The sequence below is a fragment of the Macaca mulatta genome, chromosome 4, assembly GCF_049350105.2.
Source record: "Macaca mulatta isolate MMU2019108-1 chromosome 4, T2T-MMU8v2.0, whole genome shotgun sequence".
Classification (NCBI taxonomy): domain Eukaryota; kingdom Metazoa; phylum Chordata; class Mammalia; order Primates; family Cercopithecidae; genus Macaca; species Macaca mulatta.
In genome coordinates, this window is record NC_133409.1 from 115,774,960 (window position 1) to 115,798,118 (window position 23,159).

The window sequence follows — 23,159 nt, forward strand, 5'->3', positions numbered from 1 at the left end:
TGATGCATTACATAATTTAGTTATGTTTATTGTTTGTATCCCCTTGCTAGAATTTATACTGTGCTAAGGCAAGAATCTTTATCTCTTTTGGTCCTTGATGTAATTTAAGCACAAAGAACAGATATTGGCACATAGTAGGTGCTCAAATATTTGTGAAATTAATAAATTTTTTATTTTCTGTAATTTAGGGAAACTCACTTGAGAGAGAGAATAATGTGTACTTCCGTGTTGTTAAGATTGAGTGAGTGGGGTGGGATTTCAGCCATGGCCAAGTAGGAAAATTGGCAGATTCTCTCACCAGAAAACAAATATGAAGTTGGACAAAACTGAACAGAAAACAACAACTTCAGTACTTTAGCAATCAATGAAAAACATACAACAGTCTGAGAAGTGTTTATGCTTAAAAACTGCTAAGAGACAGTGGTAGTTTCTTGTATTTCAGCCTAGGGCTGTTATATTTCCCTACCCCCAACTTCCAGCTTGGTAATTGCAGAAGATCTGTCAGGGCAGGGTGGGTCCAGGGAGGACTTACAGCTGTACTGCTCTATCAGAAGGGGACTCACTCAGGTGGGTGGTGCTCACTTCTAGTGCTATTGTTTATGGAAGTGACAATCTTGGAATCAGGTGAGTGGAGAGGATCCAGGATTCTACTATATGGGATTGTGGTCATAATTGGGACAAGCATATGTCTGGCTGCAGCTGCATACATGTGTATTGGAGACTGGAGAGGGTCCAACCTCATCATGTACTCCTGGCTGCCTTAGAGGCTCTACACATGTGCGTAGGAGACCGGAAAGGAAAAGCCAGAGACAATTGGGCTGAACTTTGAATACACTCTCCTACCAATATGCAGGTTCATTGGCAAGGGCTGAAAGCCTCACTGGCTTGAGTTTGAGCAAAGTTTCTTTCTGGTTATTGTCTGATTATTAAGCTATATAGACACAGGAACAATCCCTAGGGAGCCAGGCTTAAAAACAGTAATTTAAATAAATATTTTTTTTGAGCTGGGATAACAATTAAAAAAAAAAACCTAAAAACGTAGTTAAAAAAAAATAGAGACATCATCAGTTACATACTATGTGGAAAACAGATTTTACAGACTTAACCCTGCCAAATAAGTGAACAAAGAAATTAAAGAGGCAACCTTCAGGAGCAAAAAGCACAATACAGAGTTGCTACAACGTATTGTCTAACATGTCCAGTTTCAATAAAATTATAAAATATGCAAAGAAATAGGAAAACATGAACAATGCTAAGGAAAACAGCATATAGTGGAAACAGTATTTCTAGACGTTAGATTTAGCAAAGACTTAAAGCAGCTATTGTAAATCAGTTCAAAGCAGCAAAGTAAACTAAGAATGAAAAGAAAGTGTGACAAATAGAGATGCTCAAAAAGGAGATAGAAATGATTTGAAAAACAACAAAATGAAAATTCTGAGATTGAAGAATATAGTAACTGCTGTGAAAAATTTACTAGAGGGTCTTACCAGAGGTTTGATATGACAGAATAAAGAATCAGTAGAATTTCAAAGGTAGATGATCTAATCTGAAGATCAGAGAGGAAAGAAGATTAAAGAGAAATCAATAAAGCCACAGAGATCTGTGGGTCAGCGTCAAGTTTACCTGTGTATGTGTGATGGGAATCTCAGGATGAAAAGAGAAAGAAGAGGGCAGGAAAAAAGGTTTGAAGAAATCATGGCCAAAAAGCAATCTACCCATCTAAGAAGCTCAGTGAAGCCCAAGTAGGAAAAAGCAGAGATACAGACCTGGACAAACCATTGTTAAATTATTAAAAGCCAAAGACAAAGAGTAAAATTTAAAAGTAGCCAAAAAGTTACATGACCGCATCTTTATGATTAGTGACTAACTTCTAATGTGAAGTAGTGGACTCCAGAGGGCACTAAAATGAAAAGAGAAAAAAAATAAAGATTTCTGTGTCCTCTAAAATCCTCTAAAAATGAAGGTGGAATAGGACATTCAAAGATAAAACCTGAGAAAATTCATTACAAGAAACCCTTTCTTACAAGAATGCTAAAGTAAGTCTTTAAGGATAAAAGGAAATGACACTAGGCAGTAAACCAAATTCATAGGAAGAAATAAATCAGAAATTATAATGGTTAATGTTTAATATAAAGGCACTATATTTTTTTCCTTTTCTTACCTTTGTAAAAGATTTAAGATTGTATAAAGCAATAATTATAGCACAGTAAATGCTCGGTTTAGGGTTTATAATATATAGACATAAAATATGTGATGAGAATGGCACAAAGAAAAAGAAGTATTAGAGCTATTTTGGAGCAAGTTTTTTAAAAAAATATATTTTGCCTGTATTGTGTGAATACTAATTGAAGGTAAGTTGTGATAAATTAAGGCATGTAGTGTAATCCCCATAGCAATCACTAAGAAAATGACTCAAAAATATACTTATTTTATATATCTATAAATATCTATAAAGTAAGTCAGGAATTGGTAATGTAGAAAATAACTTTTAATACAAAATAAGGTAGTAAAGGAGAAGCCTGGAACAACAAAAAAGACATAATAAAGGATAAAATGGCAAATGTAATTACAGCCATATCAATAATTGTTATATGTAAATAGTCTAAATACCCCCAGTCAAATGAGATTGTCATAGTGGATCAACAAATGAATATTGGTCAATGTGTTGTCTATAAGAGAAACACCTTAGATTCAGAGACAAATAGTAAATGGTTAAAGACAAGGTTAGAAAAAGGTGTCATGCAAATAGTGACTCTGACAGCTGAAATGACTATATTAATATCAAATAAAATAGACTTTAAGACAAACAAGGACATTTCATAATTATAAAATGGTTAATCATTAAAATGACAGAAAAATTATAATTATATATGCACCTATTAACAGAGCTTTAAAATACACAAATTCAAAATGGGCAGAATTGATAAGCGAAATAAATAATTCAACAATATTAGTTGGAAATTTGAGTAACCAACTCTTTATTGGTTAGGAAATAATTGTTTTTTGACAGAACAATTAGCAAATCAGTGAAGGTTAAGAAGATGTAAACAACAATATTGATAAACTTGCAAATACAGAAAATTGTATCCCAATGGATGCAGAACACAATTGACTTAAAGCACACGGAGAACATTCTTCGGTATAGACTATATAATAGGTTATAAAATAATTATCAGTAAATTTAAAAGGATTAAAAATCATACAAAGTGCATTTTCCAATCATAATATAATTAAATTAGAAATCAGCAATGGAAAAAAATCTTGGCAATTCACCAGTATTTGGCATTTAAACCACATACTTCTAAATAACCCATGGATCAAGATGAAATCACAAGGCAGATTGGAGAATGTTTTGAACAGAATGAAAATAAAAATGTAACATATCGAAATTTATGGGACATAGCTTAAGCAGAGCTCAGAGGATAATTTGCAGCTTTAAACCCCTCTGTTAAAGAAGATTCTCAGCTGCCTAAACTTCTACCTTAGGAAAACAGAAAAAGAAGAGCAAACTGAACTTTAAACAAACAGAAGAAAAATAAAGGTCAGAGCAGACACCAATGAAGTAGAAAACAGAAAAGCAATAAAGAAAATTCAAACCAAAGTAGGTTCTTTGAAAAAAATAAAAATCAGCAAATCTTTAGCTAGACTTTGGGCATCGGGGAAGGGGGAGAGAAAGAGGCAAAGGATATAAATTATCAAAACAAGGAATGAAAGAAGTGGCATTATCAACTTTGCAGAAATTAAAGGGGTTACAGAGGAATATTGAGTAACTTTAACCGACAAATTAGAGGAAGTGGATAAATTCCTAGACAATTTTCCAATTGAATCAATCACCATAACTGATTTAAGAAGTAGCACTTCACATAAGAAATATGTGAAGAATTTCACATATTATATATTTAAATAAGAAATTATACCAATTTCTATTTATGTATCATAAATAGAAATTATACCAATCCTTTATCAACCTTTTTAGGAAATAGAGGATGAAGGAACACTTCCCAACTCACTTGAGGGCATTATTTCCTTCGTACCAAAATCATATAAAGACATCACAAGAAAGGGAAACTATGGACTAATATACCTCATGAATATAGACACAGAATTCTTAAAATTTTAGGAAACTGAATCCAGAGTCATAGAAAAAGAATTATGTACTATGACAAAAGTGAATTCATCCCGGAAAAGTAAGGTTGCTTTACTATCCAGAAATTAATTTACTTAACATACATGTTAACATACATAGTACAGAAATGAGTGATCATCTCAATAGATGCAAAAAAAATTCCAGTATCTATCATCGATTAAAAATTATCAGCGAAGTAGTTACAGAGGGGAACTTCCCGAGCTGACAAAGGACATCTATGAAAAACCTACAGCTACATTATACTTAGGGGTGAAAGATTGAATACTTTTCTTCTGAGATTAGGAGCAAGATACCTATGTCTGCTCTCAGCACTGCTATTTAACATTGTACTGATGATTTTAGCCAGTGTGATAAGTCTAAATAAATAAATAAATATACATAATTAAATGAATAAATTTACTTAAATATTAATTTTTATTAGTTATTTAAATATTTACTTAAGTAAATACATCCAAACTGGAAAAGAAGAATTATTACTGTCTTACTTTCACAGGTGATATAAGATTCTATAGGTAGAAAATTTTAGGGAACCTATATATGGACAAATACAACCAGTAAGTAAGGATAGCAGGATCACAAGTATAAGATTGATATGAAAACTAGAAACAGACAATTCAGATAAAGTGATAAAAGCAATTCTAATCAGAAGCCATCAAAAAGGGTGAAAAAAATACTTCACATTTAACAAAAAAGTATAAGATTTCTGCGCTGAAAACTACAGAAAAATTGCTGATAGAAATTAAAGATTTAAATCCATGGAGTTGAAAACACAATGCTGTAAAGATGCAATTATGTCAGTTTTCTCTCAAACTGACCTATAAGTTGAATGCAGTCTCTATTAAAATCACACAGATTTTTAAAAATATTTTTGAAAAACTGACAAGCCAATCCTAAAATTTACGTGGAAGTCAATAGGATCTACAGTAGCCAAAAACATTTTGAAAAAGAAAAATGACATTAGAGAATTACATCCTCAGATCTCAAAATGTAATAAAAAACTCAATAAACAAGACTCTATAGTATTGCTGTTGGTCAGGCGTATAGAGCAATGGAATAAAATTCAGAGTCCTAAAGTAAACCTTTATATTCATAGTTGATTTTCAACAGCTGTGCCAATTTAGTTTAATTCCATTCAATTAAAAAATTTTTGCTGGGAAAGTTGGACTATTATATGCAAAAAATGATTTTTTTTGAGCCTTAACTTATACCATACTCAAAATTCAATCATAGACCTAAGTATAATACTTTTAGAAGAAATTAAGGGAGGCTGGGCATAGTGGCTCACACCTGTAATCCCAGCACTTGGGGAGGCCGAGGCTGGCAGATCACTTGAGGTCAGGAGTTCAAGACCAGCCTGGCCAACATGGTGAAACCCTGTCTCTACTAAAAATACAAAAATTTATTGGGCATGGTGGCAGGCTCCTGTAATCCCAGCTACATGGGGAGGCTGAGGCAGGAGAATCTCTTGAACCCAGGAGGTGGAGGTTGCAGTAAGCCAAGATCATGCCATTGCACTCCAGCCTGGGTCACAGAGCAAGACTCCATCTCAAATTAAAAAAAAAAAAAAAAAGAAAATAAGGGATATAACCTTGGTGACCTTTTAGAGAAAGGGTTCTTAGTTATGGCCCCAAAAGCATGATTCATAGGAGAAACCTTAATAAGTTGTACTTCATCAATATTAAATCTTTGTCTTTCAAAAGACACAATTAAAACAAAAATAAATATAAGCCACAGACAAACCAAACATATTTGTAAATCATGTATAAACCATAAAGGGCTTATATTCAGAATGTATCTTACCAATCATTAATAAAACCATTCAGTTAAAAAATAAGCAAAATATTTGAATAGGCATTTCACCAGAGAAGATTTATGAATGGCTTACAAACCCATAGAAAGATCTTCAACATCATTAATGATTAGGGAAATGTAAATTTATGTTTTCAATGAGATATACTAGCATATCAACTAGAATGCTGTCTTATTAGTTAAGGCTGCTGTAACAAAATATAGACTGGGAGTCTTAACGAACATGTATTTATCATAGTTCTGGAGCCGGCAGATTTGGTTTGTAATGAAGGCCTTCTTCCATGTTTATAACTAGCTAGCTACCTCCTCACAGTGTCCTCACATGGCATAGAGAGTGTGAGGTGATGATCAAGTGCATGTACTCTGGTCTCTTTCTCTTCTTACAAGGACACTAATGCCATCATAGGGGCCCCAAGATTATGCCTTCATCTGAATCTAAATTACCTCCAAAGGCCCCATCTCCAAGTACTATCACATTGGGGTTAGGGCTTCAACATACGAATTTGGGGGGGACAAACTTACTGCATAACATTCCACTCTTGGCAGCCCAGAATTCATGTCCATTTCCTATGCAAAATACTTTTATTCCATCCTAACAGCCCCAAGAGCCTTAAGTTGTTGCAGCATCAACTCTGAAGTACAAAGTCTCGTCTAAATATTTTCTAAATCAGGTATGTGTGTGACCACAAATAAAATTTATCCTGAGTCATAATTCTTCTCTGACTGTGAACCTCTAAAACCAGATAAGTTATTTGCTTTTAAAATATAATGGCAGTACAGGTATAGGATAGACATTCTAAGGGAAAATTCAGAAGGAAAAAAGGGTTTCAATAAAGTAAAAAACCTAGCAATGCAGATACTATTAGAATTTTAAGATAGTTCAAGAATAGTCCTCTTTGGTTTGACGCAATGCCTTCAGGACTCACTGTGGTGATGGCCCTGCTTCTACCATTCTGCTGAGCAGGGTTAAACCTCAAGGCTCTGCTGGGTAGGAGTTGTACCCACAAGGCTTCAAGGCAGCTATTCTCTGGCATGTTGAAACCTAAACAATCCCCTCACACCCCTTTTGAAATGAGGATGCGGCCTTGATCTCTTAATCACCTTTGGGGACATTTCTTTTTTTGCCTTGCAGAATAGTACATTTTTATAGCCAAACAACTTTGTGATCTGGTCCTGTAGGATCCAAGAAGCCTATCAGCCTTCCTTCATTTCATCCCATCTTCTTCCCCTTCAGTTCAAACTGTCAGCGTTTCTGCTGGGATGGCTGATTAGGTTCTTCTTGGTTCGTATCTTCACTTATCTGTTTATCAAATACACCCTTAGTGTTCTCTTAAAAATAAGCTTTTCCATTTTTTTTGCAATGTAGATAGGCTGAGAATTTTCCAGATCTTCAAGTTCTGGCTCATTTTGCTTAACAATTCCTTTTTTTTTTTCATTTTACTCTAAGCAGTCAAGAGGAATCAAACCACTTTTTCAACATTTGCTTAGGAATCTCCTTAGCTAAATATTCAGTTTCATCACTGGCAAACTTTGCTTTCTACAAAGCACTAGAATACAGTTCCCAAGTTCTTTGCTATTTTATAACATTGCTTTAAAAAAAATTGTCCGGTGGCATGTTCCAAAGTGACCTCCATATTTTTAGATATGTGTGAGGACAGCAGCCCACTTCCCAGTACCAAAATCTGTCTTATAGTCAGTTTGGGCTTCTCTAGCAAAATACCACATACTGGATGACCTAATCAATAAACATTTCTCACAATTCTGGAGGCTAGGAAGTCCAAGATGAAGGTGTCAACAATTTCAGTCCCTGGTGGAGATCCTTTTTCTGGCTTGTAGATGGCCACCTTCTTGCTGTGTCCTTACATGGCAGAGACAGAGAATGAACTCTAGTCTCTCTTCCTCTTCTTCTAAGTACACCAGTCCCATGATGGGATCCCACCTTGTGCCTTCATTTAATCCTAATTACCTCCCAAAGACCCCACCTCCAAATACTATCACATTGGGAGTTAGGGTTTCAACATATGGATTTTACAGGGACACTAACATTTCAGTCTGTAACAGGCTGTAATAAGAAACACAGACAATACCTGAGTGCTGCCATGAACATAGAGAAACTAGAATTTTTGAATGCCGCTATTGGGAAGGTAATATCGTTTGGTTGTTTTGGAAAAACAGTTTGTAACTTCTTTTTTTTTTTTTTGGTGGAGACAGGGTCTCTACTGTGTTGTCCAGGCTGGTCTCGAACTACTGACTTGAAGTTATCCTCTTGTCTCGGCCACATAAAGGGCTGTGATTACAGGCATGAGCCACCACACCCAGCCATTTGTAACTTGTAATGTAGATTAGTGAAGATAAGAACCAAGAAGAACCTAATCAGCCACCCCAGCAGAAACACTGTCAGTTTGAACTGAATTTCCTATATGGTCCAGCAGTTTCATTCCTAGGAATTTACCCAACAGGAATGAATGCAATGTCTAGGCAAAGATGTTAATAGTAGCAGTTTTTATAGTAGTCCCAAACTGGAAAGTATCCAAATGTCCAACAACTGGTGAATGTTTAAATAAAATGCAGTATGCCCATACAATGGACTATATTAATATATTCAGCAACCTAAGTTACAAGTCAGCAAATTATGGCATGGCTTCTATAAACCTGTCTGTGTCTGTTTGTTTATGTGTTGTCTATGGCTGCTTTGCTACAGCAGCACAGATGAGTAGTTGCAACAGAGATGTATAAGCTGCAAAGGTGAAAATATTATCTGTTAACAGGAAAAATCCCAATCCCTGTGCTTAGTGAAGGAAGCCAGATGCAGAAAAGTTGTTGGGAAAAGTATCGAATCAGCTAATGTAAGTGAAGGTTATAATACAGTTCTGTGTATATTATGGAGAGTCAGTAAAGGATAGTTGCTATTAATATGACTTAAAATCTTAGAGGATTTGCATTTTTATTATTTGATTTTCTAGAGTTGTAATCTTATCCCTAATTCATAGATGAAAAAAATGAGGTTAAAAAGTTATGAAGGACTAAGGCTTATACATTAGAATGTGATTCTTTGTTGCTATACAATTGTGAATTATAGCATGAATTATTTAGCCTTTTGTCTGACCATTTTATTTAACAATTTTTTGTTGTTGTGAAAAAAAAATGGCCTTGCAGTGTAACCTTGGAATAAATACCATTGAGAGGAGGAAATAACCAAAAATATCCATGGGGAAAACGACTATTCTTCAGAATATGACTAAGTTCAACCCTGTAAATGGTTTTTATTCTCAAGTTGTATATTCTTAGTACTTATACAGCAGATGTCCGACTCACTTTGCTATACTGTCAGTAGTTGTACTAGTTATCTACTGTCATGTAACAAATTACCTCAACATTTAGCAGTTTAAAACAGCAAACTTTATTTCACAGTTTCTTTGGGTGAGGAATCCAGATGCACCTTAGTTGGGTGTGCTCGGTCAGGTTCTCTTGTTGGGCTAGAAGGAAGGTGTCTGGTGAGACTGCAGTCATCCCAAGACTCCACAGTGGGGAGAGTTGACATGTAAGCTCTCTCACATGGGTATAGACAGGCCTCAGGGTTTCTCTCTCTGTTGGCCTGTAACATCAGTTCTTTGTCACGTGAACTTCTCTATAGGGCAGCTCACAACATGGCAGCCAGGGGATCTCAGAGAGAGAAGGATAGAGCAGTAAAATGGAAGCCAGTCTTTTTGTCACCTAATCTCAGAAGTGACATCCCAATACTTTTGTTCATATTCTGTTCCTTAGCAGTGGGTCACTAGTGCCAGCCCACACTCAAGCTGAGATTACACAGGTCACAAATACAGAAGCGGGGTTATCAGGAGCCATTTTAGAAGCTGCCTACCACAGCAGTCTTGCAATATCAACATCTTTGATGTTTACTCGACATATACTTTTATTCTTAGCAGACTATTTATTGATCATAGAAAGTGTGAAGTTTGAGGTAGTCATTTTGAAGTCTCCTGTGTTTTTCCTGATGCCATTTCTTCTGTTTCCCCATTAGAAATACTCTAAATTTAGTTTGTGTTAATCCCTTGCTTTGTCTTTCAGTTTTAACATGTTGTATTCTTACTTAGTTTTACATTTCTGAACTTGATATGAAATGACTTGCTATAATTTCATTGTGTATGACCATGCCGCATATTAATCAGTGTGGACATTTAGTTTTTTGCTGTTAAAATTGTGCAATGAACATTATTGTACGTATTTTCTGTTGTATATGTGCAGAGTACATACATAGCAGTCAAATGGCTGGATCATAAGTTATATGCATTCTTAAGCATTGTAGATAATGACAAGCTATTTTGCTAAATGTTTGTACTAATGTAATTCTCATTAGAACACAAGTCTTCTAGTTGCTCTATATTCTAAACTTTGATATTGTCATATGTGTTTAGTTTTTGCTTGTCTGGTGAGTGTGAAATGAGAGTTCACTAGTCTGTGTTTCACTTATTTGTAAATGAAATTGTATGTTTTTTAAAAAGTTGTTGGCTTCTTCAGTTTTCTGCTTAAAGTAACTTTCAGTTGGGTTGTTTGTGTTCTTATTGATTTAAGAAATTTTTAAAAGATAATTTGAGTAGTACATACTACGATTTTAAATATTGTATCTTTTCCTCACTAGAATTAAGTCTCATGAGAGGCTTCTCTGTTTTGATTTAGCTGTATACATCGCCCTAGAATGATGGTTGGAACATACTCAGTAGGTATTTGTTAAATGAATACATTTTAAAGGGACCTTTTCTGCATCTATTAAGATACAGAAGTATCTATAAGATCATCATATAAAGCTTTTTAAATTTTGTTTTGGTTTATTCTTTCAAGTGGTATATTATATACTATGTGGCTAAATTATACTTAAACTAATTTTGCATTCCTAGCATAAACCCAGTTGGCCATCTTTGTGGTTTTCTTTGGTTTGTTTTTAAATGTATTGTTGGATTTGATTTGCTGCTCTCTTAATTGGGATCTTTTTAAAAAATCAATTTGCAGGTAAGACTGGGCTGTAATTTTTTCTTTGTCTTATTATTCTTGTCAGGTGTGAGTATGAAGACTACTAGCCTTGTAAGATGAGTTGAAAGATCTGTCTACATTTTAGAGAATGCTCGGGACCAGTGAGCACTTATGTTTCTCTTTCTCCCATAAAATACATACTTGTTACTGGTAACTAAGAAATAGAAGTGAGCATAGAAGTTTACACTATTATTCCTAATTCAATATTGAGTAGTTCATTTATTAGTAATTTTGAGTGGTTTGTTACTCACAAAACTTTTGCTTCTTACCTTGCATACTGGTTTATAATTCTTACTAGGTATCTGGGAGTACTTCCACCATAGGATGAAATAACGGTTCCCTTGAATTAGAAGGTATGATTTCTACCAGGCCACTTTGATCTTCTTATTCCAGTGAATAGTTACCATATCAGATGGAGTGATTGACCCTATTAGGGGAAATAGGGTTGCAGCTACACAGTTAATGCAAGGAGTATATCTTGAACCCATGAGATTCTGTGGCACCTCATGATATTACCATGTTCAGTGGCAAAAGTTAGTTGAGATCTATTATACTTACCCTTCACAGACAAGACGACGAAGGGCTTGGAATAGCTCGGGAATAAGTATTTGAGTTTGTCCATTTCTAGTACCAAATTCTGTTTCTGGAATTTCATGTGGCTGCTATTAGTTCAGAAGTACCTGGATTAAATAGCCATGTAGTATTTCAGTCTTACTTAAAGTAAGTATAGAGATAGGCTCTCCAGGGCTGGTATGGCAGTGCCATAACATCATGAGAGTACTAAGTTCATTCCTTCTCTGCTCTCCATCCTTAGGACATGATTTCCATCTTAGGGTCACCACAGATTTTAAAATGGTGCTAGAGTTTAAGCCATCACGTATCAGTTTCAAATAGGCTGCAGCAGGAAGGGATAAGGTCAAAAAAGGGAATGCCAGCTGAAAGGAAATGGGTGTAGATATACAACTATCAGTCTTGACTCAGGAGTTTTTCAGCTGGGTAAATGGATAATTTTAGAAGGCTTTTAGAGTTCCCAGAATATCTTTATACTTTGACCTCTAAAATAAAAAGCTTTGTAATGACTAATTATTCTGTCACAATATTGGCTAAGTTTTTTTTTGTCATTGTGTTCTGATGTAAATGTTAGCTATTTTCATTGGTAGTTGGGAAGGATACTTTTAAAAAAAATTTAACAATTTAAAAGTCTAAGGTATCCAAGTTAATTTTCATGTGAGTTATAATTTAATGACATGTGGCTTTTATACACCATGGAATACTATGCAGCCAGCAAAAAGGATGAGTTTGCGTCCTTTGTAGGGACATGGATGCAGCTGGAAACCATCATTCTTAGCAAACTATCACAAGAACAGAAAACCAAACACCGCATGTTCTCACTCATAGGTGGGAACTGAACAATAAGATCACTTGGACTCAGGAAGGGGAACATCACACACAGGGGCCTATCATGGGGAGGGGGGAGGGGGGAGGGATTGCATTGGGAGTTATACCTGATGTAAATGATGAGTTGATGGGTGCAGCACACCAACATGGCACAAGTATACATATGTAACAAACCTGCACGTTATGCACATGTACCCTACAACTTAAAGTATAATAAAAAAAAAAAGATATGTGGCTTTTAAAAGGTAGATGGTTGCCTCGTATATGTTTAAAAATATTAGGAATTACTATGTATTCTTTGGTACACTTTTTGTCCATGACCTTTAAGTGGCTCTCTATTCACTCGTTTTTGCTAGTTCTTGATAAGTGGTTTTAAAAAACCAACTTGTTTCATGAGTTTAATTTTGCTCAATTTCTATGGACATGAGGCTTAAAAATTTTTTCTTAATGTGTTCTTTGATGTTAGTGGGTCTACTAAACCGAAAATCTGTTTATCTTTTATTTGCTAGTAGCAGTCTTTTAACAAAAACATTTACAAGTAAAAGCATATTTTAGAGAGATGTTAGGATATGAGAGTGTCATAACTGTTAGAGTCAAGAATAATTTGCCTTTGAAAATGGCTATGAGTTTGATGTAGATCTTTTAAAAAAACAATTTTTCCTGTTTCATGGTAGTGGAGGCAGCAATATTTTTTTCCCCATTTGCAGATATATAGACTCAACTTGACATTAGAACTGATCATATGATAAATGTTATAAAATAAATGTTAATTTAATTCTCTCTTTACAGTTCAACATTTATGCACTAAAAGAAGAAATCTTTATAAAGGAAACAGAACAGTCAGATTATTAGAAGATAGCTTAGAAGGTTGTATCAGGGAAACAAATATTTAGAGCGGTTTTAAACCTATTTTGAATTATTGACTACTAGAGGGATATTATAGTCTGTTGAGAATTGTGTCTGTTCTCTACTTCATTTCCCCAGATGTTGATTACTAAAAATCTTTTGTGGGCACTCTTACCAGCAGCATGAGAATTTTGGTTGCCATACATCTTTTAAGTCAATAGCTGCCCCGTTTTTTTTAACTTCTCAGATTAGTTTTGTCAATTCTAGAACTTCCTTATGTTCAATCATAGAAAGGTACTCTTGTGTACGGGCTTGTTTTATTCAACACAAGGTCTATGAGATTCATCTGTATCTCATGTTTCTTTTTTATTGCTGTGTGATCATCTTTTATGTGAATGTATCACTCAGTTTGCTTATCCATCTACTTGTTGATGATCATTTGGATCATTTCCAGTTTTTGATCACTGCATATGATGTTTCTCTGAACATCATTCTTGTGAAAGAGTTAATGCAGTAGACCTAATATTGCTGAATGCTTATATGTTTTCAGGGAGGTCCTGCCTGTGTGGCTTACCTTTGACTACCAGAAACTTAGCCCTTGGTGTGTTCTCTATGTTACTAATTGAAAGGTGGTTTTGTAAAGCTGTATATGGAACCATGCACTACCGACTAGTTTAGATTGTTCAAAAACATAATTTTTGGTGAATTCTTGCTTTCCTTTTTGGAGTCTGTAGCTTTGGTAATCAAAACTGGTCACTTTAGGCAAATACGCTTGTTTTGCAAGTCTCCAATAAATGCCCTGGACTCTGCGAATCAACCAAGCTTCTCTGGGCAGAAGTCCTTTAACATAAGTTGTTGTGCCTTATTGCTTGGGAAGAAAATTGTTGGGTCATGTGATAGGTGTATGTTTAACTTGGTAAGAAACTACTAAACAGTTTTTTACAGTGTTGTACCTCACTCCTACAAGTAAAGTATGATAGTGTTAGTTGTTCTGCATTCTTGTCGACACATGGTATTGCCAGTTTAATTTTAGCCATTTAGATTTATTTTGCATTTTCCTGATGACTTACGGTGATGAGCATCTTTTAAAATGTGCTTATTGGCCATTGTATATATTTTCTCTTTCTTTTGTTCTTTCTTTCTTTCGTTCTTTTGTTCTTTTTGATGCAGTCCTGCTCTGTTGCCCAGGCTGCAGTGCAGTGGCACAATCTTGGCTTACTGCAACCTCTGCCTCCTGGTTTTAAGTGATTCCCCTGCCTCAGCCTCCTGAGTAGCTGGGATTACAGGTGCTTGCCACCATGCCTGGCTAATTTTTTTGTATTTTTAGTAGAGACGAGATCTCACCATATTGGCCAGGCTGGCCTGGAACTCCTGAACTCAGGTGATCCTCCTGCCTCGACTTCCCAAAGTGCTGAGATTACAGGTGTGAGTCACCATGCCCAGAAATTGTGTATATTTTCTAAAGTGAAGTATTGAAATCTGCCCATTTTTAAAAAAAGGTTGTCTTTTTATTGAGGTACAGGAATTTGTCTTACACTTTGCTATGCTAATTAAATATAATGATAACTTAGGTGTTCAAAAGATTGTTTATCACACAAGATTAGGAGCACCAGGAATGCTTATAAAATAGTCATTAGGCTGTTTGGCTATCTAAAGGCCAAGCCCACCAAGTAACAGACACAAGTGGCATACTTAGACTGAAGCTAAACTTTACTCCACCTATTAGTTTATCAAAGTTTTTGGTGTGAGGCTGTCAGCCTACTCAAGTCTGTTGTGCTAATTCAGTTTCTTTTTTTTTTCTATTTTACACAAATTATTTTATTTGATTATTTTAATCATAATATTGGCATGATATTCAGGGTGATTTACAAATGGCATTTTGTATTTAAGTTTTTAAAGCTTTGGAATACTTGTTACAGTTTTTTGTTTTTTTTTTTGTTTGTTTGTTTGTTTGTTTTTTACTTTAAGTTCTGGGATACATGTGCAGAATGTGCAGGTTTGTTACACAGGTGTACATGTACCATGGTGGTTTGCTGTACTTATCAACTCATCATCTAGGTTTTAAGCCCCACATGCATTAGGTATTTGTCCTAATGCTCTCCCTGCGCCTTGACCCCACCCCCCAACCGGCCCTGGTGTGTGATGTTCCCCTCCCTGTGTCCATGTGTTCTCATTGTTCAGGTCCCACTTATGAGTGAGAACATGAGATGTTAGGTTTTCTGTTTCCTGTGTTAGTTTGCTGAGAATGATGGCTTCCAGCTTCATCCATGTCCCTGCAAAGGACATGAACTTACTTTTTTTTATGACTGTATAGTATTCCATGGTGTATATGTGCCACATTTTCCTTATCCAGTCTATCATTGATGGGCATTTGGGTTGGTTCCAAGTCTTTGTTATTGTAAATAGTGCTGCGATAAACGTACGTGTGCATGTGTCTTTATAGTAGAATGATATATGATCCTTTGGGTATATACCCAGTAATGGGATTGCTGGGTCAAATGGTATTTTCTGGTTCTCAATCCTTGAGGAATTGCCACACTATCTCCCACAATGGTTGAACTAATTTATACTCCCACCAACAGTGTAAAAGCATTCCTGTTTCTCCATAGCCTTGCTAGCATCTGTTGTTTTCTGACTTAATCACCATTCTGATTGGCTTGAGGTGGTAGCTCATCGTGGTTTTGATTTACATTTCTTATTGACCAGTGAGGATGAGCTTTTTTTCATATGTTTGTGGGCTGTGTAAACGTCTTCTTTTGCGAAGTGTCTGTTCATATCCTTTGCCCACTTTTTGATGGGGTTATTTCTTGTAAATTTAAGTTCCTTGTAGATAAATGTTTATGTCTGTTGGCTCTTAGATTTGTAATAGAAATGTTAAAACTCACTACTCCTTGGTTTGTAGTAGAAACACCAATATTCACTGCCCTAAAAGATTTATTGTCACTATTAGTTACTCATAATATTAAAAGCCTGCATAAATTTCATTAAATGTCTATAGTGCCAAATTCAGTATGTTGACATTTTGTGATTGCTAAGTATAAATTAACTCTGCCCCTCTGTTGATTATTTAGGGTCCTATTTGATTTGAGTTTCTTTTATCTGTATTGCATGTAGTAGGGCTGTTTCATAAGTGTCCTCCAGATAAATGAGATAAGGCTAGCAAATGTTAAGAAAATTCTTTAACTCTGAAGTCATTTCTTCCAACACAATAAGTAATTTAGATTTTATTATACATTACTAATATGCATTTTTTCCATATTTGTTTAACCATCTTAACTATTTCAAGTATACTATTCAGTGGTATTAAATATATTCATAATATGTAGCCATTGGTGCCATCCATCTCCATAACACTTCCCATCTTGTAAAATTGAAACTATACCTTTTTAACGGGAACTCTCTATTTTGCCTTTCCCCTCTCCTTCTGACAACCACCATCCTACTTTCTGTCTCCTTGATTTTGACTACTCTCAGTACCTCATATAAGTGGAGTCGTATAGTATGTGTCTTTTTGTGACTGGCTTATTTCACTTAGCATAATGTCCTAGTTATGCTAAGTTAATCTGTGTTGTAGCATATATCATTTCCTTCCTTTTAAATGCTGAATAATATTCTGTTTTATGTATACCACATTTTGCCTCTCTGTCCATCCATCAATTGACACTTGGGTGGCTTTCATGTTTTAGTTACTGTGAACCATGCAGTTATGAACATGGGTGTACAAGTAACTCTTTGAGACCCTGCTTTCAACTCTTTTGTGCATATACCTGGAAGTGGAATTGCTGTATCATATGTAATGCCAGTTTTCATTTTTTTAGGAAACATCATACTGTTTTCCACAGCTGCTGTACCATTTTACATTCCTACCAGCAGCACACAGGGTTTCAGTTTCTCCACAACCTTGACAACACACGTCATTATTATTGTTTTTTGTTAGTAGCCATCCTTATAGGTCTGAGATGGTAACAGTTGCTTTCTTTTATAAAGGAGTACAATGATTATCATTCTGTAATTGCTTTGTATAATTATACTGGTACTATTATTTTTCATGAATACGTATAAACAAATGAATGTGAAAATACAGATTTTAAGAACAGGTTTCTTAGGCTTAAGTCTCAAATGTTCCTTCTTCTGTTTTTATTGTTAAAGGTACTATATCTTTGGCTTAACTTAAACTCTATATTGAATTTAAATAAATATTTTGACTGACTACTGGTTAAAAGTATTTCAAATCTAACTTTTTTTTTTAAAAAAAGCAGATAAATAGTAATTCCTATCAGTTAATGTTGAATCTAATTTTGAATATAAGAATTGAAAACAGGATCATGAAGAGCTATTTGTCCTTCCATGTTCACAGCTGCGTTATTCACAAATTGCAAAATTTGGAGGCAACTCCAATGTCCATTGATGGGTAAATAGAGATCTAATTTTACTGTTCTACTATTCTTTTTACCTTTTCTCTGTTTTGATTTGTGTAAGATTGGTTGTGTAATACTGCATACTTTTTAAACTTAAGATGAGAAAATTATTTATATCAAAAAGACCATATTATTTATAGCTGTTTCTTTAACTTGCCGGAATAGCAAATGTTGTGTCAAGTGTACTCAAATTTAAGTTGGAATGAACACAAAAGTTAAAGTTCATTTAAATGAGATGGTTTATAGGAAGTTCTCAGCATTGTAGTTAGTACAGAGTAAGAGCTCATATGTCAGCTGCCACAATTGTTCTGGACCCAGTTATTACTATTGTTAGAAATTGCCACCTGTAATCCCAGCAGTTTGGGAAGCTGAGGCGGGTGGATCACAAGGTCAGGAGATTGAGACCATCCAGGCTAACACGGTGAAACCTCGTCTCTACTAAAAATACAAAAACTTAGCCAGGCGTGGTGGCGTGCGCCTGTAGTCCCAGCTAGTTAGGAGGCTGAGGCAGGAGAATGGCGTGAACCCAGGAGGCAGAACTTGTAGTGAGCCAAGATTGTGCCACTGCGCTCCAGCCCTGGCGACAGAGCAAAACTCCGTGTCAAAAAAAAAAAAAAAAATTGCTGCAAAGTTAACTTGAATTATAGGTTGTTATTCTGATAGTACTGTTGATCTCTTGGGACATGGGACAGAGAAGGCTATTTGGGCATCATATACTATATAGAAAGAGTTATGAGTAGAGGGAATCAGGGTAGTGAATTTGTTAAGTGAATGTATATACACATATAGATAACTGTGATTAAGTACATACGTATTTAGTAAAACTTGGTTTATTATTTATTTCCACAGCTTTATATTCTGTTATATTGTTCTGTGTGTTCTTCTGGATCCCTTTTGTCTACTTCTATTATGAAGAAAAGGATGATGATGATACTAGTAAATGTACTGTAAGTATCTTTATTTTAGAGGCCTCAGTTTAGGAAAGAAAAATAATATTTCCTGCTTTTTCAGAGAATGACATGACTGGATTTTTTTATAGAGCAGTGTTGTCTGATAGAAATGCAATGTTAGCTAAATTAAAATAAAAAGAAACAGTTGAAATTAATTTTAATTATACATTGTATTTAACATAATATATTCCAAATATTATTTCAAATATAGTCAAACAAACTAGTAATGAAGTATTAAGTTTCTTTTCTTCACACTAAGTCTTTGAAATTTGGGTTGTATTTTACACAACAGTTCAAGCTAGCCACATTTCAAGTGCTTTCTAGCCACATGTGGCTTTTGACTATTATTTTAGACAAAGCAATTCTAGATCAGGCATACAAAATTTTTTCTGTAGAAGGCCAGGAGGTAAATAATTTAGGATTTGTGGGCTATATGGTCTCTGTCTTAGCTACTCAAGTCTGCCATTATAGTGTTAAAAGTATTCAGAGACAATGAACATTTTATAATCCAATAAAACAGAAAATGAATCAGATGTGGCACACTGAATGTAGTTTGCTGGCCCCTGTTCAAAAGCATAAAGAAGGAGCACTTACAGGTTGTACTTACTAATCCAGGATGAGGCTGACTTTCTTTTTAGACGGGTGCTGTGGCTCATGCCTGTAATTCCAGCACTTTGGGAGGCCAAGGTGGGCAGATCACCTGAGGTCAGGAGTTAGAGACCAGCCTGGCCAACATGGCGAAAACTTGTCTCTAGTAAAAGTACAAAAGTATAAAAATTAGCTGGGCATGGTGGTGGGGGCCTGCTACTCTGGAGGCTGAGGCAGGAGAATTGCTTGAACCCAGGAGGCGGAGGTTGCCGTGAGCCGAGATTGCACCACTGTACTCCAGCCTGGGCGACAAGAGTGAGACTTTGTCTCAAAAAAAAAAGACTGACTTTTTAAAAACCTGACAAATACAGCACACATGTGTGTTCAAAACTGCAGATCATTATCACTTAAGTATTGGTATAAACATCTTAATTAAAATAATAGTAAATATAATTCAGGAGAATCTTAGAAATATATTAATATTATATAACTGAGTTGGGCCTGTCTCTCAATTGCATGGGTGACTGAAAATCAGGAAATCTATTAGTATATAGTAATTAATAGGCCAAAGAAAAAATGTATATTAAAAGGTATATGTCAAAATCAAATACTTTGTAATTTAGGGGAACAGTTGTACAATAAGACTAAATGTCTTATCTTTTTGACTTACAGGATTTTGTTTTATACCTTGTTTACATTTGTATTTAAATATAGAAATAAATACATTCAGTCAAAAGCTAGCATCATGCTTAATCATGCTTAAAACCTCAAGAGCATTGGCATTAAGATTAGGAGCAAGTAAATTAGCAGTATTTTAAATGACTCTTAGAGTGATAATCAGCGTAGTGTTAGAGAAAAAAAATTAGACATTTAAATATTTATAAAGAGAGTCAAAACTGTTATTTGCAGATACTATATTACTCTATATTTGGAAAAACCAAGGTATGTAAAGTAAGGTAGCTAGTTGCAAATTTAATAAAATCTCCATGAGATTTATGCAGTCTTTTTCACTTCTTCCAGAGTGCACATTCTTCTACCCTTTGGTTGATCTTAGGATCTTCTTTATCTTTTCTTCAGTTTTTTTCCTAAGGGATATCTTATCCCCTTTGTGAATAAGAACTTACTGTGTGAAACATTCATTCAAATTTTAAAAGATCATTTTTAGATACTTCATTAGTCTGAGAGCACAAATGTTATTTCTGACTGATTTAAAATGAGATTATTATTCACTTTTTAATTCATATTCAGAATGTCCAGCTTTGTCTTTATTTGCTTTTCTTAGCCTTTGGAGTATATTATAGGCACCAAGCAAAACATAGTTTTTAAATTCCCAAGTTCCTGGTCTTAAGTACTTACTTAATCACTTATAATCTATGTGCCTTAGGAGAGATTATTAACTTCTCTGGACTTCAGCTTCGTTATGTCTAAAGTAAAGATGAGAACAGCCTATCTTAGAGTTGTTATGAGAATTAAATGAGTTAACATATGTGATGTTCTTATCAGTGCCTGGCATATGTTATATATGTATGAAATATATATTAATGTATGTAAGTATATATACACATATACACATACATAAATACATAAATATTTATGAATATGTGTATAAATATAAATACATAAATATTTATGTATGTATTTATATATTTATACTCATGTATATACTCAAACAAAAACGTGTATATTGTGTTGATTATTATAAACCATTTTGATGAATTGGATTGGGGCATTGTAGATTCTGATTGCTGTCTGCGGGAGTATTACATATTCTGATAATTTTACTCAAGATGCCTACTGGAGAATCAACTATACTTTAGGTGGTTTGGTTTTTACAAGGGCATAACTATTGAAAAGATTTTAAAAATCTCATATTTTGCAAAGATACTTAAGATGTAGTATATCCGTTTTCTTTAAATTTTAAGGTTTTCAACCTTAGTTGAAACCTTTGACTGTAAGCGTGTATCTGATGTGAAGGTACTGTTAAACTGTTGCAAGAATATTTTATATTTTAAAGGGCTTGCTAAATGTTATACTTTTTTCTCCTTGGCATCTAGCAAATTAAAACGGCACTCAAGTATACTTTGGGATTTGTTGTGATTTGTGCACTGCTTCTTTTAGTTGGGTAAGTCTTGGTTTTTTTTTTTTAACCATGAAATGGAAATAGAATTATTTGAAAAAAAATAATAAAAGGATCATTCAGAAAAATCTAGGAAAGAAAAAAAAATGTAAAAAAAAGAGAACAATCCACTCTCTGTATCTCCAAAGAACAATAGCCACAATTTAACAGTTTTGTCTGTCGTTTCATCTAGACATTTTTATGTGCTTGAGTGCATGCAGAGTGCACTTCCCTTCTTGCATGCACCCTACATGTTTTAGTTTTACACAAATGTGATTATATTTTATATAATTCTTGGTAATCTACTTCTTAACATATTGCGGGCATCTCTTCAGGATAGTAAGTGTAGATCCATCAATTTTGACTACATTTCATTTCCTTCTAAGGATACAAAAATATATTTAACTCATCTTCTAGTGATAACTGCTTAGACATTTATAATGTTTCCCCATTATTATAAATAACACTTTGATGAAAATCCTTGTCTGTGCATCTTTTCAGATTTGACCCTATCAGTCTTTAAATCTTTGTCAGTGAATTTCCTTTCTTAATTCTTCTTGTTTTTATACTTATATCAATAACATTTTGCTTATTTGTTTGTACATCTAAAATTTATCCTTGCTAATGGAAGACATTTATCTTTGTTAAAAATAGGTCATTAGTCTTTCTTTTTTTATGTTAGGAAATACATTAGGAATTAATTAATTTTTTGAAGTTTCTGTTTATAATTTAGTCTCACAATTTTCAATACATAACTTCCCATAAATAAAAAAATTACTTACTATATGTAACTTGTAATAGGAATAAAATTGTTGAGTAACTTTTTGTAGTTCCCGGAGTTCTTAGGATGCATGTGTTTTATAGTCAAGTCATATTTTCAATTATTTTTACCTGCCTTGATGTGTCATGAAAAAGAGTACTTTTTGTAAGCACCTTTTTTAGTGGTTTTTCTATGTATTTTAGCTACCGAGTATATTTCTAAAGTATTTTTTTGGCTTTTTAAAGAAAGCTAAATCTACTTATGTTAATTTCCCTTGTTAACGTAGATGTCCCTTGTATGTAAACCTGAATTATCTAGAGTGGAAATCAGCAAACTTTTCTTAAAGCATAGGTAGTATTTTAGATTTACTGTCTGTATGGTCTCTGTGTCTCTCTTGTAGCTCAGAAGTAATCAGACAATACGGAAAGAACATGACTGTGTTCTAGAAAAACTTTATTTATAAACACAGGCAGCCAGTAGTTTGCCAACTCCTATTTTAGAACATGAATGAGAATCACCAATAAAACTACAAATCTTTGCAACAGTCAGAATAAAAGAGTAGTGAATTAAAGATTATTAGCGTTTCAGCCATCTAGGACAGTGTTCTTCTCATTACCATATGTAAATGTTTGAATGAGGTGTGCATTTAGGTTAAGTGATTGACAAAAGGTCTTGAAATATTTTTGAAGGTGGCATATTCAGAGTTTCTTTTAAGATAAAACTAGATAATTTTATGGCAAAGCCGTGATCTAGATTTAACTGATTCATGTAGCTCATACGTTTTTGGAACACTTATGTGTTGGATGCTATGCTAGATCTTTGGGCTAAAGATAGAGGACCATGGTCTCTGTCTTCTAGGTTTACGTTGTGGAGGCATGCAGATTCATACCTTGAATTACAGTGTTTAAGTGCTCTGATAGGAGATACATACCAGATGTTGATGGTAGAGGAGCAGGTTCTTACTCTGCCTTGAAGAATCAGGAGATCTAAGAGGAAGTAATATTTGAGTTGAGATTTGAAGGAATGGGAATTGGTCAGCTGACTTGACAAATGAAAAAGATGAATAACATGTATATTGTTTTCGTCTGCTTTGGCTGCC

At 34.5% G+C, this 23,159-nt stretch overlaps 1 protein-coding gene across 2 annotated transcripts in view; it reads left to right on the top strand.

The window, feature by feature from the left end:
* Nucleotides 1-23,159, top strand: part of LMBRD1 (LMBR1 domain containing 1) — a 151,485-nt gene that overhangs the window by 47,774 nt on the left and 80,552 nt on the right. For both annotated transcript variants that reach the window (XM_028846823.2, NM_001194516.2), the window contains 2 exon segments: nt 18,496-18,593; nt 21,239-21,306. In XM_028846823.2, the coding sequence (XP_028702656.1) occupies nt 18,496-18,593; nt 21,239-21,306 (166 nt within the window).